The sequence below is a fragment of the Rhinoraja longicauda genome, chromosome 4, assembly GCF_053455715.1.
Source record: "Rhinoraja longicauda isolate Sanriku21f chromosome 4, sRhiLon1.1, whole genome shotgun sequence".
NCBI classification, from domain to species: Eukaryota; Metazoa; Chordata; class Chondrichthyes; order Rajiformes; family Arhynchobatidae; genus Rhinoraja; species Rhinoraja longicauda.
The window spans coordinates 90,516,835-90,535,843 of NC_135956.1; the positions used below are offsets into that span (position 1 = coordinate 90,516,835).

Sequence of the window (19,009 nt, forward strand, 5' to 3'; positions counted from 1 at the left end):
AATCTGAAGGTGACCATTTACAAGGTAATTTTTTGCTGCTGGGATGATGAGTTGCAGAGATTCATCTTGAAAGAAAGGTTTCTTGTTGGAAATTCATATTAAAGGGAGGTTGGAGTTTTGTGCTGTTGTGAATGGAATTGATGAGCGTCGAGTCTCAGTTTGTAGCAGGAATTGTTTCTTTCTAATTCCTTATTGGAGTAAGATAATACTTGCCCGCGTTTGTGGGCAAAATTGTGATACACCAGAAGATAATGAATGTGTAACTTCAGGAATGGAAAGTGGGAGTTGTCAGTGAAGGGGTGCCTTCAGATGATCATAGCAAGGAGCACTGCAGAGTCTTGTAATTATACTAATTTGACCTCTTAATTCACGCCCAGTTTATTTCTAAAAGTTGTTAGCATCTAATTTGCCACATTAGTAGGTGTTTTTATCACTGCTTAACAAAAGACACTAATTTCTTAGTCCTTCTCCAGCTATTTTACGAATGATTTTAAAACATAGATCTCACTTCCTGACCCACTCACCAAATTATATTTCAACATATAGCTCCCCCTCATTCCCTCAGCCTTGCATATAGAAAAACCAATAGCAGTGCTCCAGGTCTTGCTGCTGCTTATTGAGTCCACATCACAAGACTAGAAATTGTGCAGCCAGAGCTGAACACACTTCTCGGCATCTGCAGACAATGGCGTCTTGTGCGTAGTGGTGGAAAGATTGGTGGAAACGGGGCTGCGACATGAATGCTCTTTCTTTGACCCCCAGGTCTTGCTTAATGGTGTTTTACTTTATGTCCTGTTGATTAACTTGATGACAGCATTCTCAAGACTTCATTCAGAATTAACAGAATAATCTCGCCTTCCACATTTTATTACCTAAATATTATGAGTCTGGGAGTCTAAGAGTTGTACAGCATAGAACTGGGCTCTTGGGCACAACATGTCTGGGCCGAGCCTATCAATATTAATCCCATGTGTCTGCGTTAATTCCATATCCTACTTTGCCATGCTCATTCAAGTACCTGTCAAGATGGATCTTAAAAATTGTTACTGTTCATTCCTCCACCACCACCCCCTGGTAGTTCATTCCAGATACCAGTTTACTCATTGTGTGGGAGAAGCACTCCTACACCCTTTACAGCTAATCCCTCTCACCATAAACCTGTTTTTGACATCTCTGCCATGGAAATTAGACGCTGGCTATCTACCCCCTCTGTGCCGCTCATAGCTTTATGTACCTCTCTCATGTCACCCCTCTGCCTCCTTTGCTCCACTCCTTTTGACCAAGTCCCTAGTTTAAGTCCTTCCCAGTTTTAACTTCCTAAAATTCATCGCCTCACACGTCCAGGTTAAATGTCGTCTGTCATTCCCTTGCCCATTTCCCCAGTTGATAGAGAACAAGCTTCCTCACGGTCCACTCTACCACCATTTTTGTGTCATTCGCAAAATTGCTGAAAATGCTGACTTTGCTCTCATCCAAATTGTTAATAATAATGACGGACTGCAGTGGAGCCAGCGTCAGTCTCTGCAGCACACCATTGATCAGGGTCCACTAATTAGAAAAGTAATCTTTTACCAAACTCTGCCTCTTACTGCCAAATCAATTCTGTATTCAATTTGCCAACTTTCCCTTGATCCCATCTGTTCTTCTGGCCCACCCCACCATGTGAATGACCTTGCTGAAGTCCACATAGACAACATGCCCTGCCCTGCCCTATCCTCTTCAATCCTGTTGATCACCTCTTCAAAAACAATTCAAGCGAGAGCTAGATAGAGATTTTAAGGATAACGGAGTCAGGGGGTGTGGGGAGAAGGCAGGAACGGGGTACTGATTGAGAATGATCAGCTATGATTACATTGACTGTTGGTGTTGGCTCGAAGGGCCGATTGGCCTACTCCTGCGCCTATTGTCTAATTCAGTCCATTTTTTTCAGTTTCAGTGTAGTTTATTGTCATGTGTACTGAGGTACGGTGAAAAGCTTTTGTTGCGAGCTACCCAGTCAGTAGAAAGACAATACATGATTACAATCAAGCCATTACAGTGCATTGATACATGTTAAGGAATGTTTGGTTTTATAGGCACAAATCCATCTTGACTATCCCTCATCAGTTCTTGCCTTTCCAAATGCAAATCAACCTGTGCCTCAGAATCCCTGGTAATAACTTTCCCATCTCTGCAGCAAGGCTCACCAGCCTGTGGAACCCTTGCTTATCCTTTTCCCTGCTGCCCTTTTTAAAATAAAGGAATAAATCTTGTTGACCGATGCTGATTTCCAATCGTGAATGTGTTTCTTAAAGAGATTGTAAATACTCTCGAGGGCAATAATATGATCAGCATTGAAGTTTTGTTTTGGTTCTTTTCCAAATGTAGGCAAAATGCTTTCTGGATTTCAAACCAGCAGGAGCCTTGGGTCATATCCTTGGTGCTGCTTACAAATTCAAAAGTGAGCAGGGATGGTAAGTCAGCTTCGTGTCAACTGCATTGAATGTTTGGGTAGGAAACTTTGGGATTTAGCTCAGTGGTGCATTTTGTATTTAAGATGACATAAGGTTGGGAGCATATCTAATTGTACTATGAAGCAGCTTTTAAGAAAATGTTACACAACCTTGGTACAAGTAAGTAAATGAAGATTTTAGACCCGCATAAAAATCCATGAATGGGAGAAATCGTTCAATGGTACTTGAATAGGATTGTATGATCGTAGCCCACACAAAGTCTGTATACAGGGTTGCCACATTTTCGGCACCATCTTGCACTCAAGTACAAAATTTTTAAAAAGATGTTTTGAGTCTTAATGGCCGTAAAGGCCTGTTTTTCAGACAGCAGCTCTGGGTCAGTAATGCAGGGATCACCTGGTCAGGTGATGTGTTGATGTCCTCTACCGCTGCTCTACACGGCTGCAGGCCGCGTCTGTTTCGAGCGCCCCGCCACTGGGAGTGCGCATATTTAATTGAGCCCCCAGGCTGCTTCAGGGCCTCCAGCGGCTCACTCTGCTGCCTCGACCATCCTGATGCTTCCTCAACATCGGCCCGAGAACCCGCCATCCCCCGCCTGCGATGGCCATCACTCAGTCTCCATGCCTTGTTGCACTTTCACTAGCTGACCCCAAGCGCCTCTGAGTGCGCAGGAGATAGCCCCCAGCACGCGCGCCCACATCCCTTGGTAGCCCCCAGCACGCGCTCTCTCTGCCACCACCTTCAAGGATCAGATTTGATGCTCGTTTTCTCCCCCCCGCCAAGTTCTGCTAATTAGGTCTTAAGAGATAGAAGCAGTTCGGCCATTCTGCCCATCAAGTCTACTCTGCCATACAATCATGGCTGATCTATCTCTCCCTCCTAACCCCATTTTCCTGCCTTCTCCCCATAACCCCTGACACCGAATGACCTCGATTTATTTACTATAATGAAGAAGAAACTTTGCTGGCTAAATTAGCAAGCCTTTTTGTTTTTTGGGTTCAAAATGAATTGTATTTTCAGTTTGTTCACCATTAATGTGGAGCTTTAACAAAACTTGTGAATTTTGACCTTTCTTGGGACCTTTGTATTTGGCCTGAAATGAATTTCTGGGGAGGTTCAGTTGCTGTATTTGCAGTTTTTTACATATTGAAATCCCATACGCACCAGTGAGAGAAATAATCATTAGTATTACCTTAATTTTCTTTTGACGAATGGTTACTTCCTTTGATAGTGCATTTGAAGATTGATTCAGTGTAATAGCAGTTCATTCATCTGCCACCAGAGAGCAATTGCACTTCTTCAAACACCCTGACCCAGCTTCTCCTGCCGATGATGAAACGTGATATACTGGTGGATTATAGTTTTGCATGCCTTTGATTTGACTAAGTGGTAGGATTCTTAAGGCATCTGGACAAAAGGAATTTAAACAAGATTCAAAATAGCATCCCGAATATAATGTAAAATTTGATTGGCACCCCATTGACGTGCTGAGCTACGATCCCTTTAAATGGTGGGCCAGATTCAAGTCTTGCATTGATGTTTTTTAAACTTGCTCTGACATCCGGATAACTGCACTGTCTTCTCTGCTCCTGTTTGTTTAATTTTGTTAAAAAAAATGATGGGTTAATAATTATTGTTAAGGGGGCGCAGCGGCAGATTTGCTGCCATACAGCACTTTTGCGCTGGAAACCCGGGTTTGATCCCAACTACGGGTGCCGTCTGTACAGAGTTTCTGGGTTTTCTCTGAGATCTTCAGTTTCCTCCCACACTCCACAGGTGTGTAGGTTAATTGGAATTCTATAAATATAAATTGACCTTAATGTATTGTTAATATACATAGAAACATAGAAAATAGGTGCAGGAGTAGGCCCTTCGAGCCTGCACCGCCATTCAATATGATCATGGCTGATCATCCAACTCAGTATCCCGTACCTGCCTTCTCTCCATACCACCTGATCCCTTTAGCCACAAGGGCCACATCTAACTCCCTCTTAAATATAGCCAATGAACTGGCCTCAACTACCTTCTGTGGCAGAGAATTCCACAGACTCACCACTCTCTGTGTGAAGAAATGTTTTCTCATCTCGGGGATCACTGGTCGACATGGCCCTTCCGTGCTGTATCTCTAAACTTGACTAAATGTGTACCATTCCGATGTGATCACTGCATGGTTGTCAGCATAATTAAATTGGGGTGTTGTCTGAAGTTAAGTGGGATTAAATCATTGTTATTTTTCCATGAATTGAACTGGTTAAGCAAAGTTTTCTCGATCAGGCTGATGTGCAGATACTACTTTTAATTTAGTTTACTTTTAAGCTTTTTCAGTGTAATTGTTTGTATGTTAATAAACACTTGGACTTTGCTCCATATTTTTTTTTAAGGAGACGATTTGACCTGCAAAATCCTTCCCGAATGGATCGTAATGTTGAGATGTTTATGACGATAGAAAAGACATTGGTGCAGGTACGTGTCCCAATAATTCAGCCTGCGTGTGTGAGAGAAGAGAAGGTAGACACGAAAAGCTGGAGTAATTTGGTGGGACAGGCAGCATCTCTGGAGAGAAGGAGTGGGTGACGTTTCAGGACAAGACCCTTCTTCGGAGAAACGGGATTAATGCTTCCTGTTGAAGAACCTTCGCTAGAACTTTCCAGCATTTTCCGTCTTTATTTTATGTTTCTAACACCTGCAGTTTATTCTTTATTTTCAGATATTTTCTCATCTCACGAGGAAAGGTCTGTAGTGAGCTTTTTCCGGAAAGTTGTGCTTGAGAGCTTCTTTGATAGAAGCATAGAAAATAAGTGCAGGAGTAGCCCAGCACCACCGCTATTCAATATGATAATTCAAAAATCAGTACCCCGTTCTGGCTTTTTCCCCCCATATCCCTTGATTCCCTTCCCTGACATCAGTCTGAAGAAGGGCCGCCCCTCCCCTGACATCAGTCTGAAGAAGGGTCTCAACCCGAAACGTCACCCATTCCTTCTCTCCAGAGATGCTGCCTGACCCGCTGAGTTACTCCAGCATTTTGTGTCTAGCTTTGATTTAAACCAGCATCTGCTGTTTTATTTCCCCACACTCTGCTGGGGTAATTTAACGGGATGAGCAGCATCTTGTGGGATGTAGTGATGAACATTTTAGTTATTGGCAGATTCAGGTTTTTGAGTCTCGATGTCAATCATACGACTTCCTCGCCCCCACCACCACGTGCTATTTGACCTTCTGAGTTCCCTGAGCAGCTTGTTTCTTTCTCTGAAACAATTGTCCAGTTACAAAACCGCAATACTCCCACTCCCCCTTGTGAAACTGCAATACTCCCTCTTCCCCCTAAACTGGAGTTTAGAAGGATGAGAGGGGATCTTGTAGACGTATAAAATTATGAAAGGACTGGACAAGCTAGATGAAGGAAAAATGTTCCCAATGTTGGAGGAGTCCAGAACCAGGGGCCACACAGTCTAAGAATAAAGGGGAGGCCATTTAAAACTGAGATGAGAGAAAACTTTTTCACCCAGAGTTGTGAATTTGTGGAATTCTCTGCCACAGAAGGCAATGGAGGCCAATTCACTGGATGAATTTAAAAGAGAGATAGCAGAGCTCTAGGGGCGAGTGGAATCAAGGGATATGGGGAGAAGGCAGGCACGGGTTAGTGAATGTAGATGATCAGCCATGATCACAATGAATGGCGATGCTGGCTCGAAGGGCCAAATGGCCTCCTGCACCTATTTTTAATCTTAATGAAACAACAGGGCAAGCGTGATGCTCTGGCTATCTGCTTTTGTGGAAGGTTAAGGTATGGTATTATTTTAATGCCACTGCTGGAGTTTTTCCATCGGCAGCTTGCACACAATTTGTTATTTTATCCATTTTGTCTTTTCATGCAATGCAAGTTGAGATTTGAAATAGATGTCAGTATATAGGATGTATACAATTGGATCATTTTTGGTTTTGCATTTTATAAAACTGCATTGGCAATTTTTGTCCTTCTCAGCTTATGATCCTGTTGCACAACGTCAACCTATTCCCATATACAGGTGCTCCTCAACTTACGATGGGTGTCCCATTCCGATAAACCCATCGTAAACCGAAAATGTCGTACGTCGAAATGCATTTAATACACCTGATCACATGGCCGGAAGCGAGCTGCGGCTCGCTGCCGTTGCCCAGCTTTAACGCCATCGTAAAGTGGAAATATCGGAAGTCTAAGTATCGTAAGTTGGGGAGCATCTGTAGATGAATTTGTCCCTTTTTTCATTGTTTTTTTTTTTAGCCCTAGCAGCTGTTGGCTTCCTCTAGTGGCTACACTGAGAACTTCACTCAGGGGGGAAATAAAAAACTGATCCTCCCTGTGTTAATAGCAGGTCTTGGACTCTGAGATACCTATTCCAAGGACTGCATCAGTAGCGTGGCCATGATCACATTGAATGGCGGTGCTGGCTCAAAGGGCTGAATGGCCTACTCGTGCACCTATTGTCTATTGTGGCACAATGCTGCAGCTGATAGAGCTGTAGTCTCACAATACCAGATTTGAGTATAGGTGTAAAGAGGTCCTTCTGCAGTTGTATGGGGCCCTGGTGAGACCACATCTGGAGTATTGTGTGCAGTGAGGCAGTGCAGCGTAGATTCACAAGGTTATTCCCCGGGATGGCGGGACTGTCATAAGAGGAACTTTGCTATCTGAAATCAACAGAATTTTTTTTTGTTTATTTTCTTTCTCACGGTATAAACATTTTTTTTTAGAACAATTGTTTCACGAGACCAACGATCTACCTCTCTCCTGAACTTGACCAGAAATTTGCAAATAAATGGAAGGATGTTGTTAAGAGACATCAGGTATGTATACTTTCTCCATGGAGCAACTTGAAGTTCTTAATCAAAATACAATGTGCTGGAGGAACTCGGCAGGTTGGGCAGAATTTTTGTCACATTGTTAACATGTGAAATCTTTTTTTAGAGGAAACTCCAAATAATTCCTTGGATAGACTTGAGTAATGCAGTGTGGAAACAGACCCTTCAGCCCAACTTGCTTACACCGGCCAACTTGCCCCAGCTATACGAGCTTTGGTCCATATCCCTCCAAACCTTTCCTACCCACATACTTGTCTAAAGACCACTCTACTATGTACCACTATCATGTACCTTCACTAGAGGCTCTGCAGTTGCTCTCATTAGAGCAGAGATGTTTGCAAGGTGATCCAGAGGTAATCATTAAATTTAATGTTAAGGGTCGATGTGATTGAAATAAACGACTGCAGTCGATGGAAGCATCCAGAATGGGGGGGAGACAGAGAATGAGAGTGATGAGAGTGATTGGCCAAGGAACCGAATGTCTCGCAAGGAGAGACTTTGTTATTCAGCAACTATAGACAATAGGTGCAGGAGGAGGCCATTTGGCCCTTCGAGCCAGCACCGCCATTCAATGTGATCATGGCTGATCATTCTCAATCAGTACCCTGTTCCTGCCTTCTCCCCATACCCCCTGACTCCGATATCCTTAAGAGCTCTATCTAGCTCTCTCTTGAATGCATTCAGAGAATTGGTCTCCACTGCCTTCTGAGGCAGAGAATTCCACAGATTCACAACTCTGACTGAAAAAGTTTTTTCTCATCTCCATTTTAAATGGCCTACCCCTTATTCTTAAACTGTGGCCTCTGGTTCTGGACTCCCCCAACATTGGGAACATGTTTCCTGCCTCTAACGTGTCCAACCCCTTAATAATCTTATACGTTTCGATAAGATCTCTCATCCTTCTAAATTCCAGTTCCAGTTAGGAACAACTCTCGTCCTTCTAAATTCCAGTGTATACAAGCCTAGTCGCTCCAGTCTTTCAACATATGATAGTCCCGCCATTCCGGGAATTAACCTAGTAAACCTACGCTGCACGCCCTCAATAGCCCTCAATAACTGATCAAAGTTCTGGAAAGGAAATCTATATGTAGGGGAAATGAGACAACCCAGATTACTGTTATGTAGAACTAGTACAGAGTCCCCAGCTGAATGGTCTCCATGTGCAGTTACCAGTCCATAGTTCTATTGAGGGAGATAAGGGAAGCAAAAGTCTTTTTTATTAAATTTATTGCTTGGGGACCTGTTGGAGTTGTGGCTATCTCCTGTGTCTTGTATGAAGCTGGTGTAGAAATTGCACAATGCAAGTTAGTTTAAACTGCTCATGCTACCTCCTTTTACTTCAGGGGACAATATCGGAAGATAAATCAAAAGCCTCCCATATAATTTATCCTGTTCCAAGCTCCCTGGATGAAGGTAAGAAATATTGTGAGTGCACTAGTTTTCAGACAAATGTTGGTTGGCTTTGGATGTTTAATCTAATACTTGAAACTGATACCTAAATAAATTTGGCTTGATTGCATCTTTTCTGAAGTGAATAGTTTGTGGTTCCTATTGACATAAAGAAGATATTATTGAAATCTTCTAATTTTGCTCTTTAAGATGTTGGTGAGACTGCATTTAGAATATTGTGTTCAGTTCTGGGCACCATGTTATAGGAAAGATATTGTCAAGCTTGAAAGGGTTCAGAGAAGATTTACAAGGATGTTGCCAGGACCAGAGGGTGTGAGGTATTGGGAGCAGTTGAGTCGGCTGGGTCTCTATTCCATGGAGTGCAGGAGGATGAGGGGAGATCTTATAGCGATATACACAATCATAAATCGGGTAGATGCACAGACTCTTGCCCAGAGTAGGGGAATCAAGGACCAGAGGATCAAGGTCAAGGGGAAAAGATTTAATAGGAATCCGAGGGGGTAACCTTTTCGTACAAAGGGTGGTGGATGTATGGAACAAGCTGCCAGAGGAGGTAGTTGAGGTTGGGACTATCCCATCATTAAAGAAACAGTCGGACAGATACATGGATAGGACAGGTTTGGAGGTATATTGACAAGTGAAGGCAAGTCGGTCTAGGGTAGCTGGGACATTGTTGGGCGAGTTAGGCCGAAGGGCCTGTTTCCACACTGTATCCCTCTATGATTATGATTGTTCCCCTTTCTGACCTTAAATATCTTCTGTTGCAGAGGAATGGTTGCGACCTGTAATGAAGAGAGAGAAGCAGGTTCTGGTGCACTGGGGAATGTTCCCAGATAGGTATGTGCTGGTGTGACTGTGGTAAAACATTGCGAATGAAGAGCGTGAAATACTAAAGTTCTATTCTCTGAAGGTCCTTTGGCTGATTTTTTTTGTTGTTGATTTCATAAGACGAGATCCTTGAAAGGCTGTTTGCATTTGTAAATCATGATTTTATGCACCTCGAAGTTCACACCTCGGTCTCCTTTGCTCCTAGACTGCTTTACCTTTCCTGAAAACTTGAGCCCTCGAGTGCTGGCAATATTCTCATAAATTCTTTCTGCTCTGTTTCCAGCTTGATGCCATCGTTCCTGTGGCAGAGTTACCAAGTCTGTGCACAATCCCCCAAGTACAGCTAATGTTTTGTCCCACTGTCATGTGGCATGTTAATTCTAATACTTAATGCCCTGAATGATGAAGGCCAATGGGCCGAATACCACCTCCACCACCATGTCTACGTGTGATGCCACTTTCAAAGAAAAATGTCTTCCTCCTTGTCTATATGACAAGCTGGTTTTATTTCAAATATTTGAATCAATTATTGTATGTTATTAATTTGAACCGTTAATTGCTTTCCTTTGTTGCTGCCTGTTATCATTGTGTATGTGTATTCACAATACAATTTGTATTTGTTTATCTACTAGCTATGACACTTGGATACCTGCCAGTGAGATCGATGCTGAGTTTGAAGAACCACCAATCCCAGAAAGACCATGGAAGGTCAGTCAAAACCATTGGTGCAAAACAAATCATGTAATAGCAAAAAAATGTGTAAAATTAAAACCTGCAAGTACAAAGTGCTCTTCGAGTACTTTGTAGATTGGCGATATGGAGCAAGTTCTGCCCACAGCAAATTGCTGGAGAATTAGTTATAAGTCCAGAGTGTTTTATTGTCATATGTCCCAGATAGAACAATGAAGCTCTTGCAGCAGCACAACAGAATATGTAAACATGATACTCTGTAAACAATATAATAAATGAAAAAAGTTCAGTATATATATATATATATGCACATACTCGTATATACATGCCCACGCACACACATACTTACACGTAGAAACATAGAAAATAGGTGCAGGAGGAGGCCATTTGGACCTTCGAGCCAGCACTGCCATTTATTGTGATCATGGCTGATCATCCACAATCAGTAACCTGTGCCTGCCTTTGCCACATATCCCTTGATTCCACTAGCCCCTGGGGTATCTAACTCTTTTAAATTCATCCAGTGAATTGGCCTCCACTGCCTTCGGTGGCAGAGAATTCCGCAAATTCACAACTCTGGATGAAAAAGTTTCTCACCTCAGTTTTAAATGGCCTCCCCTTTATTCTTAGACTGTGGCCCCTGGTTCTGGACTCCCCCAACATTGGAAACATTTTTCCTGCATCTAGCTTTTCCTGTCTTTTTATAATTTTATCTGTCTCTGTAAGATCCCCTCCTTCTAAACTCCAGTGAATACATAAAAAATAAACAAGAATAGTGCAATCATAATAATAATAGTCTATGTCGTTCAGAGCTTATTTAACGTTGTAGTGTTTAATAACCCTAATGACTGAAGGGAAGATGATGTTCCTGAACCAGGAAGTTAGTTTTCGGGCTCCTGTACTCCCCGATGGCAGAGGTGAAGTGAGTGTGTGGCCAGGGTGGTGTGGGTATCTGATGATGCTGGCAGCCTTTTTGTAGTATTTAATGTACATTAATGTTTTAACCAAAACCTTCAATCTCTTTGGAGGATATGAGACAGTTTGTGTCATTCTGAGATGGTGCTGGACTTGTTGTGTGATAGAGCTTTTAGTCTTGGTTTTCCTAAATATCTCAAATCCATTTGCTAATATTCCAACGAAGAAGGATCACAATTATTTATGCAAATCTATCTGTGACTTGCAAGGTCCCTTAAATGGAGTGAAATCAAGGATTTGTCTTTCCTTTAGAAAGGTTGGGCACAAGTATGATGAAGTAGATGGTCAACAAGTAGGAATGGAATTATGCAGGGCTGTCCTGAAGTGAAGAAAATTAGATAGTGACAGGCTTGACCCAATTAAATGCAAAGTAAAATTTATAAATGGGTATGTGTGCTCACGTGGGAAGTTGATGGGATGGGCCCATCAGCATGTCTGATTGGGAGCATTGTGAAAACTCCACTGTTTTATCCTCTATGGATTTTCAATCTATTCTAACCTTTTGCTGATCTGTTCAGGTGCATGCCAAATGGATCCTGGACACTGATGTGTTCAATGAGTGGATGAATGAAGAGGATTATGAGGTTGATGAAAACAAAAAGCCTGTCAGTTACCGCCAACACATTCCTATCAGGACAGTTACAGAAGAGGTAAAGTATGACTGTTTGTAAAATAATATTTTTTAATGTTGGAAGAAAAAGGAGCAAGAGTGGAGAGCTTGGGTTTTTCCTGAGAGTGGCCTTTTATACCTGTGATGGGGATAGACTATTCATTCTAAAATGAGGTTTTCAGCTGTTGCATTGGAGCTTAAATGTTTTTCCTGCAGTCTTTTGTCAGTCAAGTTGGATAATATTCTTTGAATTGGGCTATTGTGTGGCCAAAATATCGTGGTGCTCGTAGTATATTTTAAAAAGCAAAATTTAACCAAGTTCCTGCAGAAAAAGTTTATTGTTTTGTGTCAATCTTGGGCAAAGTGGTTAGTCTTTCCTCCTGTATCATCATACTTGTTATTTCCTTTCAGTTATTAATACTGAGGAGCAGAATAACTGTTGTTTTCACACCTTACCCATCCATATATTTAGACTTCCTCTCCCCTGACTCTCGGCCTGAGGTGTCTGGACCTGAAACGTCACCCATTCCTTCTCTCCATAGATGTTGCTTGTCCTGAGTTACTTCCAGCATTTTTCCTCTCTTCTTCTTGCGTTTGAGGCAGCAGAAGTTATGTAACCCCCCCCCCCCCCCCAAGGCGCTGTAGCCAGTGCAATGCGCTGTTGTCGAGGGCCGTGAGGTCTACCCCTCCACCAGGGGGACGGAGGACAGTGCCGTCGAAAATGCCGTGCTGCGCTGTTTGTTGGTCTGCTCCACACACGCAGGCTGCTGATGGACGTAACTCCCAACGACGCATGTTGGCGTTGAACCGGCCGACCCCTGTGCGGAGCGTGTCCGAGCCGGGTGGGGCTGTGGTGTTCGGTGCGACAGTGAATTGAGGAGGTGGCGATGTCTGTTCACAGCTGGTTCTCCATGCTCCTAGTATGTTGAAACCGGAGCCACAGCGGGTCGCTGCATGACGGGAGAAAGGGCGACGAGACGACAGGCGTTGAGGTTCCAGTTGCTGTGAATCCTGGGCGAGGTGGTGCAAAGGATGTTTGGCATCCGATGGGGCCTTGCACACCAGCGTATGAGTGAAGAACTCTCTGCGAAGCTTGGTGGGTGCGATACCTGCGATCACCGGCAGGAGATCCATCGGAGTATGGCGTAGGCATCCAGTGATGATCCGCATGGTGTCGTTGAGGGTTGCGTCTAGCTTGCTGGTATGAGCGCTGCGGCACCATGCTGGGGCGTCGTACTCAGCGGCGCTGTACACGAGTGCAAGAGCACTGGTTCAGAGAGTAGATGTCCTGGCGCCCCATGACGATCCGGCCAAGCAACGCAGAATGTTGTTCCGTGCCGAGACTTTAGCACAGAGATCTTAAAGGTGTTGCTTGTAGGTCAGCTGCCGATCTAGTTTCACCCCGAGGTATGTAGGAAATGGGTTGTTGGGTAGGGGTGACCCATTGAGGGTGACGGTTAGCTGGCGTTGAGCTTTCTTGTTGTTCAGGTGAAAGGCCGTTGTAGTGGTTTTTGCCATACGTTCCATATCCACCGAGAGCACATGCTCCACATTTGACCAACTCCTGTCCGAGTGCAGTCGGGCCAAGTCAACTGCGTATCCATACTGGCGCGAGGTCGTGCGTGGCAGATCACTGATATAGAGATTGAAGAGCATGGGGGCCAGTACCGAGCCTTGGGGGACTCCGTTTCTTGGGCGTCGCAGTCGGCTAGATTGTCCGTCGCTGGTCTTGAGTACAAAACTGTGGTTGGCAAGGATGTTGGCAAGGAACCGCACTAAATGACGGTCAGCGATGGTACGGACGGCTTCAAGATCAAGCCCTGGTGCCACACAGTATCATAGGCGGCGGTGAGGTCCACCAGTGTGATGCCCGCCTTGTCACCCTTTTCGAAACTCATTGGTCAGCTTGACTATTTGGTGGGTGGTGCAGCGTCCATGCCGAAATCCGGCTTGTTCAGCTGGTAGTTGAGGGTCAACGATTGGATCGCGCCGGGCCAGGAGAAGCCGATCCCGGAGCTTGTACAGGACACAGGAGTGAGATGGGCCGATAGTTCCTTGGGTCGTCTGCAGGCTTGTTTGGTTTTGGTAGAGCAATGACGCTGGCTTTCAGCCAGATCTTCGGAATGGACTGACCAATGAGGCAAGAGGAGTAAAACTCACGGAGCCAGGCCAGGCATTTAGGACTGCAGTGTTTCAGGAATTCTGGGGGGATGTTATCAGGACCCTGAGCTTTTCCACATTTCAGTTGAGAAATTACAAGAGCGTTCTGCAGAGGAAAAGGGTGCTGACAGATGCCCATCAGCACCTGGAGCTTTCCAAAGATTAGTGGATTCCTGTTTGACAGAACGAGTATGGTTCTTGTCCCTGTCTTTGGAGTGGCCATTGGCCAGGAACTGGTGGGCGATGGAGTTGGCTGTGACAGGGCAATGCTTTGGGCGGGTACTTCGACCGGTGAGGCGATTGAAGATCTTCCACGCCACCCTACTGGAGTGTGTGAAGTCGATTCCTTGGACTATCTCTTCCCACTGCTCTCTGCGCTTCTTGTCAAGGCAGTTTGTCAGTTCCGCAGCCTTGGAGGCAGCCTCTTCGCCAGGTTCAGCGTACAGGAATGCGTGGTGGCATGCATCACACTCTTCGTCCCATGTGGGGATGTACCGGCGATGATAGCCGTGAGGAATGGAACTCGTTGCTGCCCTGATGAGGAGTTTGCAGAGGGCTGAGTAGGCATTGTCCAGATTGGTGGGGGTGGGAAGGCTGTCGATCCAGAGGTCCACCAGACTTGTGAACTGGTCTCACCTGGCCTTGCGGAAATTCCACCTCTGTGCAGGTTTGGTTGGGACCGGCTCGATGGGGATGTCCGGGATAATCAGAGATGGACGATGTTGTGATTTCGGGAAGTGATCCAGGATGATACGGTGTGGGGATGATCCATTCAGCTTTGCAAAAGCCAAGTCAGGGTTGGTAGTGGTGTTCCACCTGCCAGGTTGTTTTGGGTCATACAGGAGTTGAACGCCAGTGGCTGAGGCCCAGTCTTCTAGTGCAGCGCCCTCTGGGTGAGTTGAACGGTAGCCCCAGGTGGTGCTGTGGCAAGTAAAGTCTCCGGCGTACATGCAGGGCCAACCAAAGGCGGGGATGGAGTCTTTGAAGCCTGGTAGAAGGCGGCTTGTACACATTGATGACAGTGACACCTTCCACTTGCGTTGCCGCCCATTCCACATCGGAGTCAGGAGGGGACGCTGCAATCGCTTTCCATTTTGCTGCGTTCCTTACAAAAGTGGCAATCCTGTGGGTGTTGATCTCAGTGCAGGCAGCCAGGGTGTAACCAGGTACCTTCAGATGGGAGCTGTCACTTCTGTGAGTCTCTTGGAGCAGGATTGCAGTGACTTTGTGGGTCTGTAGCAGGTGTTCAATGATGGTGGTCTTTGTCTTGGTGTGGCCTTCCACATTCAGCTGCAGCAGGGTGATGCCATCCGGTTCGACATCCGTACGTGCCCGCCCTAAGAAGGGCGCGTGCTCCGGGTTGGCGCCAAGCTGCAACGATTGAGGCTGCATTTGGGCTGCAAGGTGTTTTTTCTGCTTCTGCTGTCTCTGTTTGTTGTCGTTCGCCTGACTGGGGTCAGTTGACAGGGCTCACCACGGAGAGGTCGACAACGTGAGCCCTGTTTTGCATCGACCTTCAGCAGAATAAGCATTGTGTTAATTTAACATCTAATTGTGTTTCTTTAATAAACATTCTTTGCATACTGACAAAATAAAAAATATACTACTGAGTTTCTGTTAACTGTTCAACTATTGATTTAAAAAAAAAAAGATTCTTGTGGTGGACCTGTTGGCTTTTACTTAAACTTTAGGATCATGACTTCTTTGAGAAGGATCGCAATTACTTCTTTGAGAGGGCATTTATGGGCGCAGTGGACTTCATTTTATTTGTCCAAAGGTTTCAAGAGCAAGTAGCTTTATGTCAATGAAGTGGCATATCCCAATGTACCAACTAAACTATTTAACTTTTAGATGTGAATTGTTGATCTGTTGGTCTCCATTCCTCTGATGCAGTGAATCGTTAATAGTCATGCAGGAGCATGGAGTGCTCCGTTCCTGCTTTCTCCCCATAAACCTTGATTCCGTTAGCCCTAAGAGCTATATCCAACTCTCTCAAAAACAGCTAGAACTTTGGTGTCTTGTTAGCAAAACAAGAGACAGATTTTGTGATCAACTATGTGGGGGCTTTTGTGTCCTTGTCACTGGCATTTTTTCTTTGTTTATATAGTTAGATGAGATTGATTTGTCTTCCTGTATAACTTTGCCCTCCTAGCTTTGAGTTTTTTGAATATTACACTGTCAACTGGGTTTAATATGCTCCACAATTCACCAGCCAGCTTAGTCTGGTGAAAATCTTGCAGCATTTAATGTAATTATGCTGCTAATCCTTGTTTTCCTGATCATTTTCACCATTGTGCCATTGCGCACAGCTCCCTTGTCATATGCAATTTCTGTTAATCTTTCTGGAAATGGCTTGTTTTGCATTTCTTTTATCTGAGGATTGATGGAGGCATCTCTTCTGGGGAATTTAGTGTTTTGTTGTGCATTGTTGAGCAAGAAAACAAGATCCTCATCCCTTCAAAAACAAACATTAGTTTAGTTCATTATTATTGTCACGTGTACTGCGGTACAGTGAAAAGCTTTTAGTTGTGAGCTATCCAGTCAGCACATGAACTATATTGCAATCAAGCTATCCACAGTGTGAATGAGTGGAGCGATTGTAATGTGTGATTGCAGATCCACTTCTAAGATCAGCATGCTGAGAGTCACTGGCTTGGGCACCATCTTCTAACAGGAGTTTATAGACCTAGAAAATCTGAAGGGTCTCGACCTGAAATGTCACCCATTCCTTCTCTCCAGAGATGTTGCCTGTCCCGCTGAGTTGCTCCAGCATTTTATGTCTATATATTTATATATAGAACTAGAGGTTGGGCAAGCCTGTCAATAGCAAACATTGAAAACAATGTGGCCCTTGTGGCTAAAGGGATCAGGGGGTATGGAGAGAAGGCAGGTACGGGATACTGAGTTGGATGATCAGCCATGATCATATTGAATGGCGGTGCAGGCTCGAAGGGCCGAATGGCCTACTCCTGCACCTATTTTCTATGTTTCTGTTGTTTTGGATGATAGTTTCCACTAAGGTGTCATCTTCTACGTACAAGAATCGGGGTGAAATTGCCAAAGGAGAAAGGAAGTTCTGCCAGTGTACTGGCCAAAATTTATTATTCCACTTAAAAGTAGTAAAATAGTTTTTGTGCATTTGTGGGACTGCAGTCTATCCAAACATTTCAATGGCTTCTTGTCTCATGACGGTTTACGCCCTTGGTTCTTGAACCTCGCTGGATTATCTGCTTTGCAGGACCAACAGAGGCCAAGTTCCTGGCCTGCAAATTTAGATTCTGAAAGTTGAGTATAGGAGCAAAGAGGTCGTTCTGCAGTTGTACAGGGCCCTCGTGAGACCGCACCTGGAGTACTGTGTGCAGTTTTGGTCTCCAAATTTGAGGAAGTTCCGGCCCACCGGAAATTGGAGGAACAACACCTCATATTTAGTTTGGGCAGCTTGCAGCCCAGCGGTATGAACATTGACTTCTCCAACTTTAGATAGTTCCTCTGTCCCTCCCCTTCCCAGTTTTCCCATTATCTTCCTGTCTCCACCTATATCCTTCCTTTGTCCCGCCCCCCTGACATCAGTCTGAAGAAGGGTCTCGACCTGAAAGGTCACCCATTCCTTCTCTCCTGAGATGCTGCCTAACCTGCTGAGTTACTCCAGCATTTTGTGAAATAAATACCACTTTCCCTGAAAATCAGTTTGTGAACATTTGCTGTGTTCCCTGTCTAGCAATTTTATATTTGCTTGAGTTGGGAAACCAGATCCATAACAATATTCCGGATGTAACCTCACAAAGGAACTTTTAGAATTGAAGCAAGGCTTCTCTAGGATAAAAGAGGGAATATATGCTTGGAATAGGAGGATGTAGGCAAGGTACTAAACAAGTACTTTGTATCTGAATTTACCAAAGGGAAGGACATGGAGGATAGTGAGATCAGTATGGAGTGTACTATCATGCTACGGCAGTTTGTGATCAAGAGGGAGGTTTGTTGGGTCTCTTGAAGAGCATTAAGGTGGATATGTCCCCAGGGCTTCATGGGATCTATCCCAGGTTATTAACGGAAGCAAAAGAGTAGATTGCAGGGGCCTTGGTGAAGATTTTAGTTTAGTTTAGCGATACAGCGCGGAAACAGGCCCTTTCGGCCCACCAGGTCCGCGCCGACCGGCGATCCCCGCATATTAACACTATCCTATACCACTAAGGACAATTTTTACATTTACCAAGCCAATCAACCTACATACCTGTACATCTTTGGAGTGTGGGAGGAAACCGAAGATCTCGGAGAAAACCCACGCAGGTCACGGGGAGAATGTACAAACTCTGTACAGACAGCACCCGTAGTCGGGATGGAACCCGGGTCTCTGGCGCTGCATTCGCTGTAAAGCAGCAACTCTACTGCTGTGCCACCTTTCCGCCCCTAATCTTTGTATATCTCTGGCCACATGCGAAGTCCTGCAGAAGTCGAGACTAGTCAAAGTAATTCCTTTGTTTAAGAACAAAAGTTAACAAAATCCTGGAAATTATAGGTCAGTCACCATCGTGTCAGCGATTGGGAAGCTATAAGAAAGACTTCTTAGGGATAGGATTTACTTGCATTGGGAAGAGAATGAGCCAATTTGGGACAGTCAGCATGGCTTAGTGCGGGACAGGTCATGTCTTAGAAACCTGAGTGAGTTTTTGAGGACTGACGACGGTGATTGATGCGGGTAAGGCAGTGGATGTTGTCTACATGGATTTTAGTAAGGCATATGGTATCGAACATAAGTTCGGAAGTTATTTTGTAGTTTCATAGGGTTTTGTGTAGGAAGGAACTACAGATGCTGGTTTATACTTAAGAAAGACACAAAATGCTGGTTAACTCAGCGGGTCAGGCAGCATCTCTGGAGATAAAAGAAAGGTGACGTTTTGGATCATAAGAAAAGCTCCGACTCGAAACATCACCTATTTTTCTCCAGATATGCTGCCTGACCTGCTGAGTTACACCCGCATTTTGTGTTTATCTTCTTTATAGGATTTTGGTTTGGCAGCATTTGGAGTATTGTGCACAGTTTTGG

General features: G+C 44.5%; 1 protein-coding gene across 2 annotated transcripts in view; it reads left to right on the top strand.

The window, feature by feature from the left end:
* LOC144592971 (SWI/SNF complex subunit SMARCC1-like) overlaps positions 1-19,009 on the top strand; it is a 96,691-nt gene that overhangs the window by 10,206 nt on the left and 67,476 nt on the right. For both annotated transcript variants that reach the window (XM_078398370.1, XM_078398371.1), the window contains exons 3-9: positions 2,368-2,453; positions 4,835-4,916; positions 7,185-7,277; positions 8,636-8,705; positions 9,470-9,539; positions 10,163-10,238; positions 11,714-11,845. In XM_078398370.1, the coding sequence (XP_078254496.1) occupies positions 2,368-2,453; positions 4,835-4,916; positions 7,185-7,277; positions 8,636-8,705; positions 9,470-9,539; positions 10,163-10,238; positions 11,714-11,845 (609 nt within the window). The remainder of the gene's footprint in view (positions 1-2,367; positions 2,454-4,834; positions 4,917-7,184; positions 7,278-8,635; positions 8,706-9,469; positions 9,540-10,162; positions 10,239-11,713; positions 11,846-19,009) is intronic.